The sequence below is a fragment of the Emys orbicularis genome, chromosome 14, assembly GCF_028017835.1.
Source record: "Emys orbicularis isolate rEmyOrb1 chromosome 14, rEmyOrb1.hap1, whole genome shotgun sequence".
Lineage (NCBI taxonomy): Eukaryota > Metazoa > Chordata > Testudines > Emydidae > Emys > Emys orbicularis.
In genome coordinates, this window is record NC_088696.1 from 3,986,004 (window position 1) to 4,012,096 (window position 26,093).

Here is a 26,093-nt window from a genome sequence, read left to right on the forward strand (position 1 = left end):
CCCAGAACTGGACACAATACTCCAGCTGAGGCCTAATCAGTGCAGAGTAGAGCGGAAGAATTACTTCTTGTGTCTTGCTTTACAACACTCCTGCTAATGCATCCCAGAATTATATTCACTTTTTTTGCAACAGTGTTATGGTGTTGACTCATATTTAGCTTGCAATCCACTGTGACCCCCAGATCCCTTTCCGCAGTATTCCTTCCTAGGCAGTCATTTCCCATTTTGTATGTGTGCAACTGATTGTTCCTTCCTAAGTGGAGTACTTTGCCTTTGTCCTCATTGAATTTCATCCAGACCATTTCTCCAGTTTGTCCAGATCATTTTGAATTATAATCCTATCCTCCAAAGCACTTGCAACCCCTCCCAACTTCGTATCGTCTGCAAACTTTATAAGTGTACTCTCTATGCCATTATCTAAATCATTGATGAAGATATTGAACAGAACCAGACCCAGAACTGATCCTTGCGGGACCCCACTCGTTATGTCCTTTCAACATGACTGTGAACCACTGATAACCTACTCTCTGGGAACGATTTCCAACCAGTTTTGCACCGACATTATAGTAGCTCCATCTAGGTTGCATTTCCCTAGCTTGTTTATGAGACGGTCAGGCGAGACCGTATTGAAAGCTTTACTAAAGTCAAGATATACCACGTCTATTGCTACAGCTGTTTTTGACCAGATAGTTTTGGACTGGTCAAATACCTAACCCTAATTTATAATGCTCCTATATTAATTGATGCTGTGTCTTCACTGTGAATAGCTTGTTCCATTTTGTTCACATCATCCCAAACAAAAGGTATAACAGAAATAGAGAGAGACTGAGAAAATGGTCAGAGGCTTGGAAAGAATTCCACAATACAAGAGAAGGCAACAAATTTAAAAGAAATTTTTTTTCATAATATGTAATTAACCCGTGGAACTCATTGTTACAATATATTATTGAGACAAAAGTTTAGGATTCCAAAATGGATTAGATGTTTATAAGAAATTAACCAGTAAGTTAATTTTTTTTAAAAAAGGGATATCCCCTCTCATGCTTCAGGTCATACTTATAAGATCTTCCATAGTATTATTTAGGTGTTAAAACTTTTACTTTAATTTTAAATAAACTACTGCATACATAGCCTTGCTTGTGTCCCATACCCTCAGACTAATAGCAGCAGCAGGATTTTAATTTATATTAAAGTGAGGACAAAACTCAGTATTAGACTGAGAGTCTTACACACACAAACAGAAGAATCAAAATGAAAAACCCTCTTACAGTAGCCCAAAACAGACCAAGCAGAATGAAGAGAAACAACTTCAGACAGTCACTGCAGCAGCCACCTTTCCTTTAGCTCCAGACCACAGCCCTCAAATTGAGAACAGCCACAATTTCTTGTCAGGCAATCAAACTTGAAGTCTTTGTTACCTATGGACAAGCGAATAGAACCTTTGTCCCCAGCCTGTCTGGCTAGTCTCATAGTCCTGGCTCTCCTCCTTGTTCCCAGCTGCTAAATTGCATTAAAAGAATCCAAAAATACACAATGTTTTCATAATATTACTTTTCCAAGTAAGCAATGGTTTTAGTTGCCACATGGATGTTATGCAGTGGCAAATGGGAGGGGAGAGGGAATGCTGGGTGGCATCCACAACACAATATCTCTATTAGAGTGTTAGCCACGCTGTGAAAAATGTTGAGACCCCCTGTTTTAGGTGAAGGCCCACAGCTCCCTGTATACATTGGCGTGTTTATGGACCAATACATTATAACCTATCAGGACTAGAAACAGGAGGTCAGGAAATCCCCTTTTCCAATTGTTTGAGGCTCCAGCTTCTGACCCTGGTTGAATAGTCTATATCTGCCTTTAAACCCCAACATTATGGGCATGCTGTTTTAGATGATCTTTTGGATCTAAAATTAATGAAGTATTCTCTTACTTTTGGATGCCAACGGGTATGAAAAACTGTGCCAGGTTTAAAAAATAAACCTTCAAGTATCCTTCTGAAGTAGAAGTGTCTAATGAAGTGGGGGTGATATAGAGCATTAGTGTTTGCTGGGGTTTTTTTTTTTTTTGCACAGTGCGTGAGTGTAAAATATGGGGCCTCCAGAAAGTTTTGAACTGAACGACTGGAGAATTTGTGCAATTTGGGGTGATATAGTGCATTAGTGTTTGCTGGGTTCTTTTTTTGCACAGTGCGTGAGTGTAAAATACGGGGCCTCCAGAAAGTTTTGAACTGAACGACTGGAGAATTTGTGCAATTTGGGGTGATATAGTGCATTAGTGTTTGCTGGGTTCTTTTTTTGCACAGTGCGTGAGTGTAAAATACCGGGCCTCCAGAAAGTTTTGAACTGAACGACTGGAGAATTTGTGCAAGTGCAAGGAATTAAAATGATGTAGTGAAAGTGTATTCTGATGAATGTATGGGTTGTTTGGGGGAAAAAAATTGGCTTCTGAAGAGAAACGAGGAAACACTCCGAAGGTTAATAAACCTAGATGCCATCAATTAAGACTCTCAACTATTTAAATATACAGAGCAAGATAAGGTAGAATATACTTTCACAAATGGTCCCATATTGAGTCACTTGCATCCCTTGTTTGTCTGGGCACCCTTTTCCAGGGGAAGCCCTTGAGGGTCCTTCAACCACGTGAGCTGTTGGAGGGTGATCAGACTTCAGAACAAGACAGTACATCTATCAGTCGTTAGAAGAGGAACATGAAAGAATTTCTGAGCTGATCTATTTATATTGATATCCTCAAAAACATGAAGAATAAAAAGCTTTGGAACTGCTGGGGAATTCAGTTCAAGAATTGTAGATATGCAGTCTGTTCCTTCCTTCCAAAAATAATCCAAGGGAAGGGCAGGGCCAGAGCATGTGAACTGATGTGCTGTCATTAATTGTATCTCCAGCAGCACAGAGCATTCTGTCTGCGGAGTAGGGCTGCCCTGCGTGGGCTGTAGTGTATATAGTATGAAAGAAAAGACTCTCTTTCCTATAAGTCTGGTATATATCTGTGTTTTCCCAGGAGGAGTCAGCCCATTCCATGTCCAGGTCATGTGTCTGCGAGCCTCTGAATTTATCCATCCTAGTAGTATCAGATTTATGCAGGAGCCATGTTAAAAGCTGGTTCTGGCTTGCTTGGTTTAAACCCCAGTGTAGTTGGGGTGTAAGTGTGCATGCTAATGTGAAAAAGAGCCATGTTTTAAAACCCTATCTTAAGATGCCCTGAAGAAAATCCAGCTGCACTATTTAAAAATGTTTCATTACTGTATGACCCATTATAAACCAGCGTGCATCCAACAGCTTTTTAAAAGAGAATATCAAGCAGCAACAGCAACCAGTTGTAAAAGTACATTCTAAAATCCCTGACAACTGCTTTGTAGATTAATCTTAAAGCCTATCTGCCTTGACAGTGCCTCTCTTAATGGTTTACTAATAATACTTGTAGGCTTCCTGGTGCCCTGCCACAGCAATGCTATAGATTGTGCTCTACTCCAGGCAACAAGCCTCTCCAGTTTTCATGTCAAAGCTAAATTAGGATGTACTCAGCAATCCAGATTTAGGGCCAAACTCCAAAAAATTGGGCACTTCAATGCAAGTTTCCACAGCACCATCATGGCAGAAATCCTCAGGAACAGAAGTCAAGAAACTAATCTGGATGCACTTAATATAGGAGACTGTACTTTTAAAAACTGTGCTAAACCTGTTTAGAACATAAGAACATAAGAAAGGCCGTACTGGGTCAGACCAAAGGTCCATCTAGCCCAGTATCTGTCTACCGACAGTGGCCAATGCCAGGTGCCCCAGAGGGAGTGAACCTAACAGGCAATGATCAAGTGATCTCTCTCCTGCCATCCATCTCCATCCTCTGACGAACAGAGGCTAGGGACACCATTCTTACCCATCCTGGCTAATAGCCATTTATGGACTTAGCCACCATGAATTTATCCAGTTTATTTTGGTAGAGTAACTAATTCATTAAATAGTCCACAACCATTATGTCCTAGATATCCTAGGAAAGAGAGACCCTTCTGGACTGCAAAGAAATAAAGTTATTGCATGACAGATGAATTGTGAGAGTTTGATTCCAGCTCCCTAGGTATGCATTTCACAAGGACATGTTTTTGTGCATGTTGGCACAGGAATGAATCTTGTAATCCAGACATACAGCGTTGGATTACATTATTTCTGCAGTACACAGTTTTAAACTTTTTTTTTTTTTTTTGCTCTCTAGTGTGGGTGAAAAAATTACTAGCACAAAAAGTAGCATCAAAGTAGGCCATTTTTAATCTAAAGTGAAATAGCAGTCAAAACACCCACTATATACCTTGTGTTCACTTTTTGCCCCAAAGTGTCTTATTTTGTAATCCCAGTTACCCTACCAAAACTGTAGCTGCCTCTGTGATTTGAAATTTGGAATGCTACATATCTATTGGCCATTTGAATAAGCTCCTGTGTTCTAAAAAGAGCCCCATTACATGAATACTGCAAGCCACATTGCTGCTCTCATCTCTTCAGAGACACGCTAGCTGATATGCCTCTTGCTGCACAATTTCATTGCTTAGCTGGCCATTTCATTTGATCTCTGTATTTTTACTCCGTGTGCATGCGCTATATCTGTCTTTGCTGCAGAGTAATTGTCTGGCTTTTTACCATACATGTAGTGGTTGATCTGGCTTTTTTCTCTTTGGGTCCTTTAGTACAGCACATTGACAGTTTCAGATTTCAATCTAATGATTTAGCTCTTCAGAACAGGTTAAGGTAAAGACTTTGCAAAAGTAATGGGGGTGCATGTGTGGGCTGGTGAGAAATTTAACAAATCAAACTGAAAAGCAAATGGAAGTGAAGGTCTTGTCTGCCTGCTGTTCATGGAATATTTGAGTGGTCCCTTCCACTTACTGTAAATGTCTGAGAGAACAAGTAGATTCAGCCATGCAGAATAGAAATCCTGCATGTTTAAAAAAAAAAAAAAATTAAGTGAAGTGCAAGGTTGTATTTTATATTTTAAAAAATAGTGAGGTGCTGTATAATAAACATGAACAGAAAATTGTCATGTTCTCCTGCCACCATTTCTCCCTTCTGACCCCCACGGGTTTAACTTATGTCAGGTTAATAATTACCAGAATGTACTTTCAGGCAGGTTATTTGTTTTCCCTCCTCATGATGCGCAAGAGCGGATAATGAAATTAATTTGCACACTTTGTGAGTTTGTAAAGCTGGCTTCAGCCAAGTTGCCAGGATACTGAACTGGGCCAGGCAGCTTCCAAGGCCTGTGTTTACACAGCCAGCATTGGGGCAGCAGTCTGCTATCAAATGTAAACAGAGCTCCTAGGGGAAATGTAATGTACCAGAATCATGAGAAATGCTCCCTTCAAAGCTAGCAGTAAGTGTGCACAGTGTAAACCTAGCTTCAAATGTGAAGCATTTAACTGTGCTTGTGCCGTCATTTAAGAAATCAGGCAGCTGACTAGAACCCTGAAGTCCCTATGCTGCTCCTGCAGAGTGGAGCTAATTGGTCCAGCTCAGAGAAGTGCAGCGTGGCTTTAAGCAGTCATGTTCTACCTTTTGATTTCTGTAACAAGTTCCAGATCCTCCAGCAGTTTCATGTCTCTGGTGTCATCGTGGCTGATGCTGGTTTGCCAGTGGAGATCTTGGGCCGTTTTCAGTTGAACTATGCCCTGACTCTCAGCACTGGCAGGCTTGTGTTGACCGTGGCAAGGTCCTGTCATATATGAATGCTCTGATAGTTGCTACAATATTCTAGGGAGGACCTAAAACGTGATGTTTGGCAGAGCTTCCTAAGGGAGTTCTCATGTGACGAGAGAGATTTGAGTGCTCATTTGTATTGTTACTTACAGCAGTCTGCCAAGTTCCAGCTATTTCAGACTAATGCTGGGGTTGGAGTTTGGAAACATACAGAACAATCTAGGTTGTGCTTGTGGGTAGAGGGTTGTTTTCTGTATCCTAATCATTATCTTAGGCTTATTCGGCCTGGGTACCCAGCTTTATTTTGGTCTAGTTTGGAATACATACTCCATTTTTAAGACTGTTTCCGGGGACGCAGTGGTTATCTAGTATGGCTTTTATTTTATTTTTTATTCCATTTGAGATTAATAATTAGCTTTATTTTGAGCTCCCTCCTTCCAAATATCACTCTGTAGCTAATAGTCATTCTGCCATTTAGAAGAAATAATACAATCCTGCAAAAAGGTCTCCAAGTAGCTATAGCCTTTATGTTAAAAACCAACCGTTGTTTTCTCTCTGTGCTGGTTGTATGAACATTTTGCCCTTTACCCGTCTGTGCTGCCTTTCTGAAGATGCTTTGGCTCTTCGGGAAACCATGAGGCATTGATCTGAAATATTGACAAGGACATCTGCAGAGCTTAAGGTTTCCAGAAAGGGGGGATGTGTGTGGTTTGCAGCTTAGACGCAGTTCTAGTCATTTTTAACCTCAATCATGTGATTTTCAGTGAGCGTTTAAACAGCAGCTTTCTAACAAATCTTCTAGTTCATTAAAGGAGGAAACAGACCTAGCGTGCAACCGACTTAACGCGGTCCAGAGGCTGAGGTGGGGTTTTAGTTCTTTGCCAAAGGAGTGAGCCTATGTGCTCAAAGGAACATGAGCTGCTAATATAGGCACTTTTTTTTTTTTAACCTAGCTTTCCATCTTTCTTTCTCTGACATGTTCAGCAATTGCCCATGTGCAGTAAATCGATTCTCATCTATACAAGAACATACTTCTATAAATGAATTGCTGTTTCATATCTAGTCTAGTTCAGCTTCTTTGGAAGTACTGTGGTTGAGAGGTAGGGTTGGAGAGGAGGGAGACATAGAGAACGGAGTAGGCTTGGGGAGACCTGTAATTTAAGTATTAACCTGGGCTCAGTTCTTTGCACAGTATATTTATCCTACAGTTTTAGGACGAGGAGCTACCATCCAGGAGAGAATGTCCACTGGCTTGTATTTATTTAGTGTTACAGTCATGAACCAGTACAATTCCCAAAGAAATGCTCATGCTTGGTAACACTGATGGTGCTGGCAGGCAGGCAGAGGTAAATGAAAGGCACCATTCACTCTTGCCAAATGGAAAAGAGTAAAATCAATAGGGAGAGATGCTGTTCTGCTTCTGCAACAAAATGACCAGCAATGGTAAGTTACAAGTAAGGCAAGGATGTCCCTTTTAGGAGTACCAGTGCAGGACAAGAAGAGAGGATGAGGATTTCCTACAGAAACTTGTGCTTTAGGAAAAATCCCCTAAAATATGTTGGTTGCAATATGCAAAAGCCTGACAGAAGCACCAGCAAGTTTTTGCTGTATCACAGCTTAGTTAAATAGCACGACATTGGTACACTTCTTTTGCAGGCACATACACTGCTCCAAACAGATCTATATCTCATACTTAGGGATGAAACAACCTCATTGAAATTCCAAGGTTCCCCTCAGAGCGTTTCAAGGGATATAGAACCATTTTATCTTCTAAAGTAGCGTGAGAGGCAAGGCCTCTTCTTTTTGGGGGGAGAGAGAGAGAGAGGGCGGTAGCATTAGCTCTGTAAATGTGCAGGGCCGACTTTGAGAGCCGCTGCGTGTGGCTGTCCTGGAGTCCAGAGATCTGCACAGCAGACCTTCTGCAGTGTCTGCTTCCTCCGCCCCCTTCCTATTTGAACAGCAACAGAGAATTATGAAACTGGCAGAAGCATCTTTTTTCTATTTCCCAATTGTTTTCTGGCATTGGCTTCTTGCCATTTTTGTTCCATGATGTGTGGTGTGTTTGTAAAAAGGCTTCCCTGTTTGAGTGCTGTCCCCAGCAAAAAACAAACAAACCTGAATTATGTTGTTGGGATTAGATTTAAAATATTCATAACATGAATATCCTTCATACAGGCATTACAATTTAATGTGAACCACCAACCAATCTCCCCACCACCACATCTGGAAGTACTGAATGCTGGTGAGTGGGTGGGTGGGTGTTTCCAGAGACAGAGGGCTTGCATTAGTCCAGAGGTATGCTCTGTTAAGATGTGTTGCAAATTTGGTGCACCAGGAATTGTCCTTAGCTAGATTTGAGTAGGTATTGCCCCTGATTGTACTTGAACTTGGCTGGTGGATATCATGTGTTTATGTGTGGAAAAGGTGTTTGAGGATGGGGGGAGAGGAGAGAAGCTGTGAAATGGAATATGGTGCTTGTAAAAGATGCCCCTTGAAAACTGAATTCTTCGATTTACTCCAGAAAATGGCACAACGTAACACTGATGGCCATGTGTATCTTTAGCTCCATCCCGGTTAAGTCCTTGCCCTCACTATTTGAGAGCTGCAGACAATGTGGCCGATTGATACCAGTTGTGCTGGGGGAGGGAGGGCACTGGACTCCGACCCACCAAGCTCATTTAAAATCTGAGGATAACAACTTCTAGTCACTGTGGACCTTGAACAAAACCAAACTGATGAGCTGTGGTAGGAAACAGGGTCCATAGTCCCTTTTATTCCCAGTCCTAGACACCTTCCAGGCCCGTACCTTTAGGCTTATGACATTTGTCATTTGTAATATTGTCTATTTGTGCTTAAGAAACTGTCACTTATCTACAAGTGAAGTTTCTACATTTTCAAAAGTTGTTCTGTGTACTGCAGTACCCAAGGGAATTTTGAGGGATAGAGGGGGACAACCAATCAGAATAATTGCACAAGAACTAGGGAGAGGGGAAATATTTTTCCAAAGATACCAGAGCAAATGGCCCCGGCACTTTCATGTCCACGCAGGCAAGAAAACCTTCTTTTGATTGCGGGAGCTTAGTGGTCTCAACATGAGGTTAGAATCCTCCAGACTTCCTGGAACTACTTGTTCCAATCCCATTGGGCTTGACTGAGCTTTTCATCCAGAGGTAGCTGCTTCCACACAGCTTGCTCTTTGTATGTCTTCTATGCATGGACATGAAAGATCTCCTGGCAGTTGCTCTGGCATCCTTGGCAAAATATGTCCTATCTCCCTAATTTTTGTGCAATTATTCTGATGGGTTGCCTCTCTCCACCTGAAAATGTAGAGCATTTCTAAGTGTGTGTTTAGTTTGTGAAATGCTTTGAGGGTCTTTAGGGATGAGCAGTACTCCATAAATGTCACATACCTTGTTTGTTAAAATACATGTGGATTATATGTATTTTATATAGCTCAAGATACAAGAGACCGGGAAACTCTAGAGAATAGAACCGGCTTCCTCTTATTTCTGACTTTCAATCTAGATTCTCATATGTGGGTGTAGCAGTCCCTCGCTCTCGAGTGGTGAGGGAGGCCACTCCACCTCACTACAGGCAAATCAATAGTTAAGGGTAAGATTATGTCACGGAAGTCACAGATTCCGTGACTTCCAGAGACCTCCGTGACATTTTCTGCTTCAGCCCGGGGCAGCAGGTCTGGAGCTGTCAGCTGCCGTAGGGGGACCCCCACACCTCTCAGCCACTGTGGAGGGACCAAGAACTTTGAGCTGCTGGCGACATAGCTCCCAGCTGCAGTGGGGGGCCCCTGCGGCTCCCAGCGGCTGGTGCGGGAGCTGTGGGCCACCATGATCTGGCGGGGGGACCCCACAGCTCCGAGCCACCACGGGTGGCAGGTGCTAGACAACCTTCCACCCCCCATTAGGGCTTGGGCTCTCATCCCCCATCAGTCTCACTTTGTCACTGTTATTTTTAGTAAAAGCCAGGGACAGGTCACGGACTTCCCTGAATTTTTGTTTATTGCCTGTAACCTGTCCTTGGCCTTTCCTAAAAATAACCATGATGAAATCTTAACCTTGTCAGTAGTCTGTTGGGGAAGCTCTGGCCCTCTGCGCAGGGCAGAGCACAAACAATCTTTAGCCCACAGCCTCCTGGCTCGGGCAGACAGCAATTAACAGTCTGGGAGGGAGCTCTGGCCCTCTGGGAGGGACAGAGCACAGTCTTTAGTGCAGGCCTCTTGGCCTAGAATGAGTTTGAAGCCACCCCAGGTGACAGATGTCAGCAGAAGGGGTAGGGGGACCCGGTCCCACCCAAGCCCATCAGTGACAGGCAGTCCCGCCACTGGGTCAGCAGGGAAACCACGGAACCACACTGCGTCACTTCCTGGCAGCCCAACCGGGTCAAGGTCTGGTTCCCCTTGGCTACTTCCTACCCCACTTAGAGCCCCACTCGCTGGAGCACCAACAACTGTCTCGTTGCCTCGCAGTTGGGTAGTGGACACTTGAGTCCCTCCTCAGGGTCTTCTGTCTCCTCCAACAGCCGGACGCAGCTCCATTCGGGTGCTAGTCCGGGATCCTGTAGAGGTCTCTGCTCGCTGGAAGAGAGGTCTGCTCCCTCCTATGGTCCAGTCCAACTGAGCTTCACAGCTCTCCTTCTATACTTTCTGTTCTGCCCCCGGACTTTCGGTGAGATGGGTAGGGCAGATTTAGCTCCGCTCGCCAGGGGGAGTGTATCAATCCCTCACTCTTCAGTTTGGAGGGAGGCCACTCTGCCTCACTATAGTGGGATACCAGGCATGTTCAGTGCACCTGGTGAACAAGTGTGTTTTTCTTGAGCAACTTTACTTGATGTAAATGTGGGCACCCTTGTGTTTGCCTCCAGGAGAGTAGAATCTAAACACAAGCTTTTTGTGGTGGAAATACACCAATATAGAGGCCTATAATGTTCAGGTGGCTCAAAATAAGAAGCACAAATCCATAACATTCTGATAGCTCTCAGAGCCTCAGCTTTCCTTAAGGAAAAAAACAGATGGCAGTTGTGTAAGCTGACGTCATATCTTTCTATTACAATCGTGTTCGGCTAGCAAGCCCTGCCTGTGCTAAGCAGCTAGTGCCAGGAATGAGGAAAATGAAAAGTGCAGATCAGGAGTATAGGAGGAAAGGCTGTGCACCTGCAGGAACACTGGCTCAAGAAAGAAACCGCAGTTGCAAAACAAACATCTTTTAGTCAGTCCGTTCTCCCATGAGTCTGTCAATGCAACTTGATTTATGGAAATTCTTTTCTTAGGAGAGTATAAAACATATGGATGCCCCTAGGTACATACAGGTATGGCTGAGAAACTACACGAGGCTGGCCTTGAGCTATCACTTGGCTCGCCAGGGTATACAGAATAGCTGCAACTCAGAGTTCCATGATACACTGTGGGTTGAATCTGTGATATCCCTTCATTCATTCACTGACAAAGAATTCTCAGTGACCTCTGGGAGTTATCGTGAAGTGTTCTTCCATCTTGAAAACGTGAGTTCACCACCACCCCAAACATCGGAATAACAATGCTACAGTTAATACTCTCAAGAGAAGTCATACAGCTGCTAATAAATGTGTATTTCTGCATCTCAGTGCAAGGATCCTAGTACTGTAGTGTTAGCAGCCTTATGTCTGTGCGTCAGCGCACCTCTCCCTCCAACCTTGCTTGTTTCACCCCCTTTCTTCTGATCTTAGCTTGTGTGTAGGAAGTGGCAGTAGGGGAGCTCTATCTACTGCTGGCAGCCTGCCCTATCTTGCTCTCCTGCAAACCAGGAGACTTGCTAATAAAACCATTGAGATTTCAGAAACTGAACCAAACAAAAACCCACTGTTCTACCAATAGGAGTCATCAAAGTGAATACAAGGCTGAGTTCATTCTCAGGGCTCTGCTACTCATAAGCCACTTGAGCTGCATTTCCTCTGCTTGCTGTCAGCAGAGCCCTCAAGTGAGTTGCAGACTTGGATTCACTCTGGGGACGGTGAGGATCCAGTCCACAGGTCACTGAATTTTGTGTTACAAAATAAAGAAAGATGGGTGTTCTTAGAAAGCCCCAATGATTATTTTAAATGAAACAGACTCTCCAGTGGCAATCAATCTTAAGAAGTGGATTTCTTATCTGACTGGTTTTCATACCTTGTTCCTTAACTCTAGACTCAGTAACTGAGAAATTATATAATATCATGTTGCATGTATATAGAACCTTTACTTAGAATCATAGAATTGCAGGGCTGGAAGGGACCTTGAGTGGTCTTCTAGTCCAGTCCCCTGGACTCATGGCAGGACTAAGTGTTATCTAGACCATCCCTGACAGGTGTTTGTCTAACCTGCTCTTAGAAACCTCCAACCATGGAGATTCCACAACCTCCGCAGGCAATTTACTCCAGTGCTTAACCACCCTGACAGGAAGTTTTTCCTAATGTCCAACCTAAGCCTCCCTTGCTGCAATTTAAGTCCATTGCTTCTTGTCCTGTCCTCAGAGATTAAAGAGAACAATTTTTTCTCTCTCCTCCTTGTAACAACCTTTTTTGTACTTGAAAACTGTTATCATGTCCCCCCCTCAGTCTTCTCTTCTCGAGACTAAACAAGCCCAGTTTTTTTCAATCTTCCTTCATAGGTGATGTTTTCTAGCCTTTTAATCATTTTTGTTGCTCTTCTCTGGACTTTCTCCAATTTGTCCACATCTTTCCTGAAATGTGGCACCTAGAACTGAACATAGGACTCCAGTTGAGGCCTAATCAGCGCGGATTAGAGCAGAAAAATTACATCTCGTGTCTTACTTACAACACTCCTGCTAATGCAGGGGTGGGCAAACTTTTTGGCCCGAGGGCCACATTGGAGTTGGATGGAGGGCTGGGTAGGGAAGACTGCCTCCCCAAACAGCGTGGCCGCCGCCCCCTATCCGCCCCCTCCCACTTCCCGCCCTTTGACTGCCCCCCTCAGAACCCCTGACCCATCCAATCCCCCCCCCTGCTCCCTGTCCCCTAACTGCCCCCTCCCAGGACCCCCCGCCTCAACCGCCCCCTGGGACCCCATGCCTATCCAACCCCCCTGTCCCCTGACCGCTCCCCCCCCCTGAACCTCCGCCCCATTCAACCACCCTCTGCTCCCTGTCCCCTTACTGCCCCCTGGGGCCGCCCACCCCTTATACAACGCCCTGGCCCCGGCCCACTTACCATGCCGAGCAGCATGTCTGGCTGCTGCGCCGGCCAGAGCCAGACACGCTGCCACTCTGCTCGGCAGGAGCGCGCAGCTCCACCGCCCAGAGCGCTGCCTGCGCGGCGGCGTGGCTCTGCAGGGGAGGGAGGGACAGCGGGGGAGGGGCCGGGGCTAGCCTCCCCTGCCAGGAACTCAGGGGCCGGGCAGGACGGTCCTGTGGGCCGTAGTTTGCCCACCTCTGTGCTAATGCAACCCAGAATGTTGTTTGCTTTTTTTGCAACAGTATTACACTGTTGACTCATATTTAGCTTGTGATCCACTATGGCCCCCAGATCCCTTTCCACAGTACTCCTTCCTAGGCCGTCATTTCCCATTCTGTATGTGTGCAACTGATTGCTCCTTCCTAAGTGAAGTACTTTGCATTTGTCCTCACTGAATTTCATTATTTGGAGGGTCTCAAAGCACTTTACAAGCGCTAAGCTTCAATCTCTCTGAAGAGCGGTAGCATTATCCTTCTTTTGCAGATGAGTGAGCTGAGGTTCAGAGAGATTTCAGAGCCAGGAACAGAGTTCAGTTGTCCCGATTCCCAGTCCTGTGCTTTAACCACTAGGAAGCAGTCCCCTGTTTCTGCTGTTTTAATAGCTGCTTTTTCTCTTTTTACACAAACATATTAAGGGAGTGAAGGATGCAAGTTAAATGAAATGTGGAGCCTCACATCTAATCTAGGCTACCTTTTAGAATCCACCCCTCGACCTCAGAGCCTCATCCACAGCCTGTTGAAGTCAGCTGAATTCTTTCAATTGATTTCAGTGAGTTTTGTAACAGACTGTGAATTGTTGTCCGTTGTTGCCTTTGTGAAATAAATTGGTGGTCTCAGTCCAGTGTCTATCCCAAAAATCACCACCACAGTTGATGCTAATATGCACTCTTGCTGAGTTTCAGTAGAGGGGCCAAAACACAGCCAGCGTGGAGAATTCCCCGCTCTCCTAGAGGAGATCCCTCCAGAATGCAGCACATAGGGAGAGCAGCACGCTGCTGAAAGCTTGCCCTGCTCCCTTCCAGGCAGTTCCATGAATAGAAGCCTTCAATCTTCATGGCTGTCCACCAAAGCCAGATTCACCTGTGGGTACATGTGAGAGGAATCACAGTAGCGCTGGCCACTTATTTTTTCTTTTTCTTTAATTGACTATAACTTATTCAGAATATTTACTGTGTGGACTGTTTGAAAATAGTGTTGTTAATGATTATCCACCAGCTGTGTGGCATTGTATGTCTTTCAGTCCATGGAATATACTTTACCAGAGAAGGTTGGTTCTTTTAATTGTTACCCAGTATCAATAGGAATACGCTGGCTGAACTGCAAAACTCTTGTTAGGAAGATCAAGTATCAAACTAGTTCTCTTATACGATTAAAGCATGATTCCATTTTGGAGTATGGAAGAGACCCACACAATGCTAAAGCCTTGGACTCTTGAAGGCTTTAGTTCAATTTTGTTAACATCCTGGACCGTTCCTTTAACCTTACTGAGGGGGTTGTAATCAGGTCCTCTGGCATGACAAAAGGTGTGGCGCAGATGGACCCCCAAGCTGTCCCAGCCTTCCTGTAATAGTCATGCTATGCTGAAGATTTCCTCACAGCAGCTGATTCTGTTCTTGGACCACAAAGCAGAGAACCAACTGTAACAAAAGGGAATTTTGTAACTGGCCAGTCGGGAGCCACTCAGTGATGTCCAAAAATGTAGCAGTATCATCCAGCTGCAACTGCATGTGGATAATTGAGGTGACAGGATTGTGAGAAAACTGGATGCTCAAGAAATCATATGGGCAAAACCGTGGCCAGTAATTTGAAGGGGTGCTATCAGGGCTCTTTATTTTAAGCTATGATGTACACTGTGAGAGTGGTCCTGTCTGGATTTTTCTGGGCGTTGTTGTACATGGTTGGAGGTTTCCTGCTGTGACACTAAACTGACGCCCAGTGCACATGTGTTAGGATAGAAAATAACAATCAAACCTTTGTGTGGATTTTTTGTGGTTAAATTTAACTGGTTGTCAAGAATTGCTATTGCAATAAGTTACCATGACAGAGCTATCTAGGAGCCTTATTCTTCTCAATTTATGTAAAGTTTTTAACATAACTTTGATTGTGTTCCTTAAGTCCTTTGTGCATAGCAAGGTACGCAAAGTAGCGTGGCAATCTGAGCTTCTCTCTCTCGTTTCAGTGTGTCTCAGTTTTGTAAAATGCCCAATAAATAGGGGTAAGACTTGAATTAAACCTCAACGTGGTGAGGAAATGACTGAAGTACTAATAACCATTTCCACATACTGTACATAATAAGACTTGCACGGTTGATAGGCTCTTTAGAAAGTGCTGTTAAGGTCCTGGACCCTTCCTTTCACTTTATTGAGGGGATGTCTGTTGTAATCAGGTCTTCATGTAATCACAAAGATTAAGAATAAGATATTATAGCATAATGGATACTGAAGAAATAGATCTGGGGGGAGGGATAGCTCAGTGGTTTGAGCATTGGCCTGCTAAACCCAGGGTTGTAAGTTCAATCCTTGAGGGGGCCACTTAGGGATCTGGGGCAAAAATCAGTACTTGGTCCTGCTAGTGAAGGCAGGGGGCTGGACTCAATGACCTTTCAGGGTCCCTTCCAGCTCTATGAAATAAGTATATATCTCCATATATCTATACATTGTTAGAGAATAAAGGTGCCTCTAAGTTTCCAGTTGTTCTGAAAGTGGCAATTGGGGGGGTGCCTAAATAACATGGCTGACTTGAGTTTCCATGGGATGTTAATTATAAAAGCATCAGGCAGAGTGTGTGTGTAAGGGGGTAGGAGTGCAAAGAGTGGGAGAGGAAAGGTCACCTTGGAGGGACGGGGATTGATCTGGAGAATAGGAGAAAGGAAGACACATGAGGCCAGAGAGAGGCAGTCTGAGAAGGAATAGGGGAGTCCCTGCCAGGGTTTCGGTCACAGAGCAATTCTCGTATAGAATCATAGAAATGTCAGGCTGGAAGGGACCTTGAGAGGCCATCGAGCCCAGCCCCCTGCACTAGGGCAGGACCAAGTAAACCTTGACCGTAACTGGCAGGTGTCTGTCCAACCTGTTCTTTAAAAACCTCCAATGAGTGGGGATTCCACACCCACCCTGGGAAGCCCGGTCCAGAGCTGAACTACCCTTAGAGTTAGAAAGCTTTTCCTAATATCTAACCTCAATCTCCCTTGCTGCAAATTAAGACCATTATTTCTTGTCGTACCTTCAGTGGCCATGGAGAACAATTGATCACTGTCCTCTTTATAACAGCCATAACTTATTTGGAGACTGTTATCAGAGCCCTTCTCAGTCTTCTTTTCTCAAGAATAAACAGGCCCAGTTTTCAACATTTCCTAATAGATCAGGTTTTCGAAACCTTTTATCATTTTTGTTTGTTTTGTTGCTCTCTGGGCTCTCTCCAATTTGTCCACATATTTCCTAAAATGTGGCTCCCTGAATTGGACACAGTACCCCAGCTGAGGCCTCACCAGTGTCGAGTAGAGTGGTACAATTCCCTCCTGTGTCTTACATACGACACTGATGTTAATACATCCTGGAATGATATTAGCCTTTTTTGCAGTTGCATCACGTTGACTCATATTCAGTTTGTGATCCACTATAATCCCAGATCCTTTTCAGCAGTACTATCACCTAGCCAGTTATTCCCCAGTTTGTAGTTGTGCTTTTACTTTTTCCTTCCTAAGTGTAGTACCTTGCACTATATTGAATGTAATCTTGTTGATTTCAGACCAGTTCTTGAATTTGTTATACATTTAAAAAGAAAACCTAAGGAACCAGGCAAAAATACTTTAAGCTGGAGTTGAAAGCTTGGTAACCTACAGTTAAGGTCACCCAAACAGCCTTAACGGAACCCCCTAACTGTTACTTTCAGAACAACTGGAAACTTAGAGACACCTTTATTCTCTAAAAATGCATAGATTCATTCAATCAGTATCCATTATGCTAGAATATCTTATTCTTAATCTTTGTGATTACATGCTATAATATTATTCAAACCAAACTAAACTGCACCTGTGTTTACATTGCTTAGCTCAGAGCACTCCTGCCTTCCTATACCCTTACACAACTATAGAAAAAGACGGACTTTCCACTTCCTGAATCTAACCAGAGCATAGAAAGGACAATAATTATTCTCCGTTCCCCAAGAATAACTATATAATCAATTATACATGTACCTTTCGCTAGATCTAGTTCATCCACAGATACAAACCTCCTACTCCCAGTTCTTTACATTATGGGATAGACAAGATAAAGTAAGATGAAGTGTGGGGAGGAAGAATCACGATTGTTATTGGAAACACCTGTATAAAACTCACACTACATGTAATGCACATTTAACACTCCAAGGTTTGGGGTTTGTAAGTAGAACCTCAGGTGTAGTTTTCCAGGCTTTCAAAAATTTAATATTTTTTTTAATTGTTATTTCCGTAAAAGGTTAATGTTGTTTCTGGTCAGCCTTAACTGCAGCTTCACCACACTTTGTGCCTGGAAAGAAATGATTCAAGCTCTGTTTCAAAGTTTAATGTTTAACAAGACATTTGCACAGTTATTCATATTTGTCTTTAAAAACAATATTTAATAATCAAAACACGTATATATAAAATGTTGGCAGCCCATCCTTTCTATGTACAGTATATATTATGCACATGAAAATATCCTAAGACCTCTCATCATCATATGTATTCACAAATAACCAGTATAAGAGCCAGCACAGCTGTGTCTGTAAAAGGAAGAGATGTAAAAAATACTGTGGATAAATATGCATTATTGGCAGATGAACTCTAGGTACAAAATAGATTTCCCTTATATAAAAAAGCACATTGTTATCATACTGGGTGGCTGTGAGAAATCAGAGTAGTGCTTTCGGAGAGCCCAGCTGGATACATTTCTGCCAATCCTAAATAAGTCTGTCATCGCTGTAGCAGCAAGGATGACAGGGAGCCCAATTTTGTCTTAAGGGAAGCCTTTGTAATTCTGAGTGTCCCATACTATTGCATGCCCTCCCCTCCAATCCATAACAACAACTGGGCCTCATCAAAGGTAAATGTTTTAAAATGAGGAGGGACAGGGAACACTTGTTTCATAATAGTGCATTTTTGGAAGTACAGTTAATTTTTTCCTTTTTGGCTCCATCCCATTTTGAGGTCACCCATCGAGATGTTGGGATTGATTGTGCAGCTCTGGATTTGACACAGCTTGGGGAAAATAAAAATTCTGTGGGCTGGCTTGTGCCTCCAATAGGGGAGAGAGGATGGTGTCTCCCCATGGAAACTAGCCTCATTTTGTAGTGGAGTTCGGATTTGTTAGTGGAGGACTCCATAGGCAAATACCCAGATCTGTTCCTTATAAGGCCACCAAATGTTTCAATTTCTGCAGGGTTCCCTCCGGGTCTGCTGGCTGCAGAATAGCATGACAGTGTACTAGGCGGGGGCAGGGAGAGATGCTTGCCAAACAGTTGGCAACATCTTAACCGTTCTGACCTCCTATAAATCAGGTTGTGTCATGGAGGAAGGCTCTGCAGTCCTTGGAGCAGATGATGCCAAACAGCAGGCGATGAGAAAGCGAATGGATACAGAAATGCTGTTTGCTGCTACACGTTTTGTTATTTTAGTGGGTGGTGTTAAAAGTTTGAAAAGCATTGTGTTCATTTCTGTGGAGAAAAAGCAGAGGGGACTAAAATAACTGTGCTTATACACAGGGGCCTGAGGGACACTCAGATATTTCTTAGTCTCATAGCCAGCTTTACTGATATCTGTTGCCTGTGATAGGGTTTCATGACCCAGCAGTCAGCTGTAATTTACAGGCTTGCTATGTCTTAGGAAGTTTTACGCCTCCCCCTTACCCTCTTTCCCTGGGGGATGCATTAAAACCTCTATATAAAAATAATTTGCAAATGTCTATGGGAACCAGGTTGAAAAGGCTGGTACGCACTTGTTTGCGCCTGGGTTGGTGGAGTCCAGTAGCTTGGCTGCCTGCCACATGTAAACAGTTTCTTTTGTTGTTCTGGAAATGTGTTAGGGATTTTATTACGTTGTGCTCGGCTTGGTCTCCCACTTCCTTATTGTGTGACAGAAGTGTAATCATCTGGTTCAAGGAGCTTAGTTAATTGTTTACAAAATAGAAATGTTGACCGTTGTCTCCTGGTAGGGAAGTAAAGTTTAAAGCAGTGTAGTAGAATGGGTGGTTTGTCCAGTTTTCAGATTAGGAGGGATTGGAGCCAAATTGTATGTAATACTAACATCCCTCCGCTGATCCTGCTTGCATGCATATGTCAGCAACGGCCTTCACTCCTTTTATCTTGGGGGTAGCTCTTACAAATTGGGCATTTGTACCGCCCCTCTGACTTCTATTAACTGTGCTTAAAAATGAAATGAGGATTGCAAGTATTATTGGTAATTGTTGTGCAAATGTAATACTCCCTCCAAGCTGTTAAATAGGCCAGTGCTCTGTTTACATGAAGAGGCAGCCAGCTTTCCAAGTGTAATGAGTCAGCTAGATGAACAGAAGGGGTACGGAATTAATCTGGCACCCGTCTAGCCTTTTCTCAGTTAAACAGGTTTTCCAAGCTCCACGTGAATAGGTATATACCCTGGTTACAAACAGATACAATGACAGCCAGTGTGGACAGATTTTTTCAAGAATAAATTGATGGTACACATGACCATAAAACCCAATTTTAGGGAGGCATTTGAAATGGAATCCTAAATTGGACCTGGTTTGTAATTGGACATAGTCTGTGTTACAGGGCACAATGTCACTGCCCTGATCCCATGCATGCCGGTTCATGCATTAATATAACTACAGCAAGTGAAGCTGTTCTGTGTGCCGTGTGGTTTAATATCCCATGTAGACTAAAACTGAATTTCCATCATTGATACCAAGTGCTTTGAATCTCCGTTGCTTAGATGTTCATACTGTTGTTGAAGTGCATATGCTCGAATGACTCCTTGTGACCTCATGCAAGCACTGGAGTGGCGGAGCTCTACTCATGTCTCACTCATCACCCCCAGTATCCCCCCACCCACAAACACTCATATGTTTCCTTTGCCTTGTTAGTGGGACTCAGCTCAAGTTCTGGGTTATAACTAGGACTAATGGGATGAGATTAAGAAAGGAATACGTAGACTGGGCAAATCAGAGAAAACTCTCCACTGCTGAGATTTGGGAGGTTGTAAATAACGTACCAGTGGAAGTGGTGAGACAAGGTGGGGGAGGTAATGGCTTTTACTGGACCAGCTTCTGTTGGTGAGAGAGACAAGCTTTCACACTTACACTGAGCTTTGCCTCAGGTGGAAATGGTGGCAACCTTGATACCAGACAGAACACCACAGAATAGTCTGTAGAGAACAATCGTGCAGTTCAGTGTCCTGGGGATCTAAGGAGTGCCTGAAATCACTGCAGCTGGTCATGTATGCATGGTTTGCTCCACTTCACGAAGGCTCAAAAGCTTTTTTTTTTTTTTTTAACATTAAAGTTTATATTCTGCCTAATCTGTGTGGACCAAATCAGTAATGCTGGTCTGTCATAGTACCAAAGATGGCTCAGTCTTGACCCTGGGTTTTATGAATCCCAACAGTTACTCTTCCCAACCTATAATGCCCAGTGAAAACTAGCTTACCTTTTTAAGATGCTGCTTCTAGTCATTTTTTGTCCGCATTTTGATATGAGCTCCCATGTTCACCGTGGGCTTCATGCCCTTGCAGTGCTATGTAGTGGGACTATAGAGACAGCCACGTGTTGGACGGTCATGCTACTCTGAACATCGTGGTGACGTTTTTTGGTGTATTTCACTTTAATGTTGATAGTAATGTCAGTTTGCCTGTGCTTTGATGTTACCAATCTGCTGGATTCCTCCCCACTCATCCTTTCCAGGGCCAGTGATGAGAGAGGCTTTTCAGCCTCCTTTGCATGTTCTCCTCCCCAGTTTCCCCGCAGAGTGAGGGGTGTCATTCCATCTACCTCCATTTTAGAAAGAAGCGGTGAAATGTCCTTACTGTGCATCTCTGGAATCCGGCATAGCTGAGCTTCCCTACACAACTACCCTCACTTGGGGCTGGGAGCAGGGCCGGCTCCAGGCACCAGCGTAGGAAGCTGGTGCTTGGGGCGGCCAATTGAAAGGGGCGGCAGTCCGTCCGGTATCGGGGCGGCAGGTCCCTCATTCCCTCTCTTTCTCTTTGAGCTGCCACCAAATTGCCGCCGAAGAGAGGGAGGACCCGCTGCCGAAGAAGCGGTGCACTTGAGCTGCTGCCGAAGTGCTGCCACTCGTCGTCTTTTTTTTTTTTTTTTTTTTTGCCGCTTGGGGCGGCAGAAAAGCTGGAGCCGGCCCTGGCTGGGAGCCACAGCTAAGGAGACCTCTGGTGCCCTTTTCCATTTCCTAAATATGGATAATTTCTCCATAGCCACCTGTGTTAAGAGCAGAAACTAACATGGCTGCTCTGAAGCAAGCCATGTTTTGTTATAACATGTCTGTTAACTGATGTGTCTCAGCATTATCTATGGATAGATAGCATTTGGTTGGTTAACTTCTGCTGTTGTAGGGCTATGAAAGGGGCATGGAGCGTTTTTATACGTTTGAAAAACAACTCTGAAAAGCCTGTGGTAGGGTTTATAGTTTACAGACATGTTTACAAATGAAGAGCTTTCCATAGAATTTTTCTAAAGTAAGTGTCATATTATTGTTTCTATTACAGTAGTACCCAGGACAAGAGCCCCCTGGCGCTAGGTGCTGTACAGACAGCACAAAAAGACAGCCCCTGCCGCAAAGAGCTTCCAATCTAAGTATAAGACAAGAGATGGACAAACAGGGGAGTCCAAGGGAACGATGAGACAATCTTGGTCAGCGTGACAGGCGGTGGGTGGTCTTCGCACACCACCAGCCTAAATGCTGCCAAGTTTTTTGTGGTAGGCTTCTCGGCAGAGGAGAGTTTTAAGGAGAGATTTGGAGGAGGAGGGGTTCGTTTTGCAGATGTTTACCCGGAGCTCTTCCTGAGCATGAGCTGCAGGCAGCATAAGAGAAAGCATGAATGTGATTGTTTGAAAATGTAACAAGGAGGCGATGGAGGCCAGCACCAGGAGCCAGTTAGAGGCAGGAGTCGAACTTTTGATACTGAATGAGATATGATAGGTCGGGTGGGAATAGGTAGTGAAGGGCCTTGAGAGCGAAGACAGGTAGCTTACGTATGATATGATAGAGAAGAGGGAGCCTGTGAACGGATGCAAAGAGTGGAGTGACCTGGTCAAAGCGATGGGCTAGGAAGATGATCTTTGCAGCAGAATATAATGCTGGTCAGAGGTGCTGAATTGGTGGCTCATTGTCCAGACACAAAATAGAACAGAAACCATGAATCTGATGGGTATTTAGTCTCTGCATGAAGTCAGCTGGTGGGTTTCAGTCCCACTCCTTGGAACTAAACACCCTTCTGATTCAAACCATTTCAAGTTGTGGGTGCTCTGTTTACATACATACCCAAAAAATTGGTATGAGGTTTTGCTTTCCCCCGTCTCAGTTTTGTTCTCTCGCCTGTCCCCACCCACAAAATTCCCAGACTGGGGATGGCGTTCTGGAATTACTCTGTTCCTGGACAATTTCCTGCAATTGTACCTTTAAAAAAAATAACAAAAAGTTAATGGGTGCAATGTGTTATGCCATCAGGTGGCAATTAGCCGGTGGAAGATTTTTTAAATGACCCCCATTTGTCGTTTCAGCCTAAGTACAATAAGACTTTTGCTTTCGGACTCTATTTGGGTCGCTAGTCTGAAGTACACAGTTGTGCTGACGCTTTTTAGCCTCTGACCTCAGGAGAGGAGATATTTTTGTTCCCCGAAAAGGCCTTGCCTGTCCTGGCTCCAGACCACGTTTCTGGTCTTGGTTACAACACATACTTCTGTGTATTTCAGATGTCAGTTGTCTTTTCAGCTCTGTAACCAGGCAACACATGGCACGGGCAACAGAGCTCTTTGTTATTCTCCTGAATTGTGCCTTACCTAGGCCCAGGCACAATGGCAATGCTGAGACTGAAAGGGCTTGGCTCGGGGCGGCTGCTCTGAAAACCTTGCAGGGAACATTGTACCTTGTGTTCGCATCCTCTGGTTTTCTCTAGAGATGAGAAGCAGGCCAATACAAAAGGCACATTTTATAAGTGGACTTTGTAATTCACCACATGTTAATTGCTTTATGTATTAGTCTCTTGAATACCAGAAAAATTCATGATGATAGACTCCATAGGCACAAATAGTTACCTAAGTGCCAAAAATACCTATACATAGTGTGACGGGTTGGATCACAGAAACCCCCTTGGGAGCTGCCACCTGATGTGCAAAGACTACCTCTGCTCCTGTTTTCCCTGCCAGCTCAGGACTCCAGCACCCTGTCTTGTTGAGCCAGACACTCCCGTCTGCTCCAACACAGACCCAGGGTCTGAATCACTTGCCCCAAAGCTGCAAGTTTACCTGAAAACAGCTCACAGAAGTGTGCTTGTCTTTAGCACTCAGATGCCCAACTCCCAATGGGGTCTAAACCCAAATAAATCCGTTTTACCCTGCATAAAGCTTATGCAGGGCAAACTCACAAATTGTTCTCCCTTTATAACACTGATAGAGAGATATGCACAGCTGTTTGCTCCCCCAGGTATTAATACACACTCTGAGTTAATTACTAAATAAAAAGTGATTTTATTAAATACAGACAGTAGGATTTAAGTGGTTCCAAGTAGTAACAGACAGAACAAAGTAAGTCACCAAGCAAAATAAAATAAAATGCGCAAATCTATGCCTAATCAAACTCAATACAGATAATCTCACCCTCAGAGATGCTTCAGTAAGTTTTTTCTCAGACTGGACACCTTCCAGGCCTGGGCACAATTCTTTCCCCTGGTACAGCTCTTGTTCCAGCTCAGGTGATAGCTAGGGGATTCTTCATGATGGCTCCTCTCCCCCTTTGTTTTCTTCCACCCCTTTATATATCTTTTGCATAAGGCGGGAACCCTTTGTCCCTCTGGGTTTCCACCCCCCCCCTCACTGGAAAAGCACCAGGTTGAAGATGGATTCCAGTTCAGGTGACATGATCACATGTCACTGCAAGACTTCATTACTCACTTGCCAGCACACACATATACAGGGAGACTCACAGGTAAACAGCCATCTGCAGACAATGGGAGTCATCAAGATTCCAAACCATCATTAATGGCCCACACTTTACATAATTGCAATAGGCCCTCAGAGTTATGTTTTATATTTCTAGTTTTAGATACAAGAGTGGTACATTTCTACAAATAGGATGATCACACTCAGTAGATTATGAGCTTTGTAATGATACCTTACAAGAGACCTTTTGCACGAAGCATATCCCAGTTACATTATATTCACTTGTCATGTTTTTATAAAACCATATAGACTGCACAACGTCACACATAGGACCCACCTTTACAAGCCCTGGGGCATTAATTTACTGTGGTGGAGGCTACCGTTGCTGAGAGAAGCCCCACGTGGGAATTAAGATCCGTTCTGTAGACAAAAAGTAAGGGTATCACTTTCCATTTGAGTCTAGCCCATCACGATGACTATCCCTGGTGCCTCCAAGATAAATTACATTAAGCAGTCTTTCAGAAGCACCCCAGTACTTAGAATGCAGGTGGCACTTTGCTCCCTTACGAATTGCATCTGGGGCCCATGGCAGATTGGCCCCACCTTGAGTGGGATGCGTGGATGCTTGTACCTGTTTTGGCAGCGCAGCAGTTATCCTGTATTTTCTCTTTTGTAATGATCTTTATAAAATCTCTGATTCTTCTCTCTAAACAGACGGTTGATGACGAGGCGATGGCAGCATAAATGAAGATCAAGTAAGGAAGGCAGAACGATGCCCAAGGGTGGGTGTTCTAGAACACCACAGTCAGACGATTTCTCTCTCCGCAACGACATGGTGGAGAAACAAACGGGGAAAAAGGTAGCGTGCTGTTTTTTTCATATTCACCTGACTTTAGAGAGGGCAGATTCACCGTGAGAGGCCAGGACTGGGCAGCGTCCAGCCATTTATAAGCCACTCCAGTATTTGCTGTGCTAAGAGATTGCCCAACACCCTGTATCAGCAAATGATGTTGAATCTGAATCAGACAATATTTGTACAGTGGTGACATGCCAACTGATAAGGACTCAGCTTACAATGTGCTTCCCTTTGGCCCATTGTTCCCAGAGTCTGTAATACCCATTGCGAGGTCCTGGAGCTGAATGGTAGTGACTTGAGACAGTGCTGTAGGTGACACTTTGGACGGGTGTTCAGTAAAATGATTGTGAATTTTAAAGTTTTCTATCTTAAAGAACCATTGCAGGGACAAATAACTGCCGTGAAATCAGAAGTACTGTCTGAATGTCTGTAAGGGAGGAACTTATCTCTTTGTGCATACTGTTTTTGTGCCCACAAATGCAGTATCCATGTAAGAATCTGAGCTGTGCTGAGCACACATGGAAGTCTGATACGCTCTAATTAATGGTTGACCAGGTGTGAGTATTTCAGTAGCTCTGCTGAAAATATTGCTGTTTGGATTTTAATTAAGGCTTCTGAGGTTTGATCTGTGCTAAGAATTGCAGATGAGGTTACTGAAATGAAATGGGAGTTTAAGGATGCTTTTTCTTTTCTATTACACCCCCAACATAAATTCTGCTCATTTTGCCCCATACCTGAGCTCCATCCCCTGCCCTCCAGTTTTTTGATGGTCCTTAGCAGTGTCCCACTGGATTACAATAAAGTCTATAGGCAGCTTCTATTGTTGAGAAATTGTGTATAGAAAGCCGTTTTTAATTAAAATTAAAAACCTGTGTGTATTGAAAACTGTTATTCCGCTATAGACACAGATATTTCCCAGTCTCCTTCTATCCCCTGACCCAGTTTGTCCCAGCATTTCCTACCTCTGAAGCTGTTTGAACTTCTCCTGCCTGATATGTGAATCAGAGTTTCATTAGCAAACCAAGATGTTGCCTCTTGTTCTCCCATCCTCTGTTTTTCCTTTTCCTCTGTCTTTCCTTTTCTCACTAACTTTCCCTCCACATTTCCATGTTGCTGGTCTTCTTTCTTCACGTCATTTCCTCTCCCTTCCCTGATCCCTCTCCCTCGTTGGGGCTTCCATAGTATTGTTTCTGATGCATTTATAAGAGTGACTTGCACT

The 26,093-nt window shown here is 43.9% G+C and overlaps 1 protein-coding gene across 1 annotated transcript in view; it reads left to right on the top strand.

Annotated features, from left to right (window-relative positions):
• The window catches only part of ANKRD11 (ankyrin repeat domain containing 11), a 185,146-nt gene that overhangs the window by 104,756 nt on the left and 54,297 nt on the right, over positions 1-26,093 (top strand). Inside the window, exon 3 of the mRNA XM_065416340.1 lies at positions 24,733-24,877. Coding sequence (XP_065272412.1) covers positions 24,791-24,877 — 87 coding nt within the window. The 5' untranslated portion in view covers positions 24,733-24,790. The remainder of the gene's footprint in view (positions 1-24,732; positions 24,878-26,093) is intronic.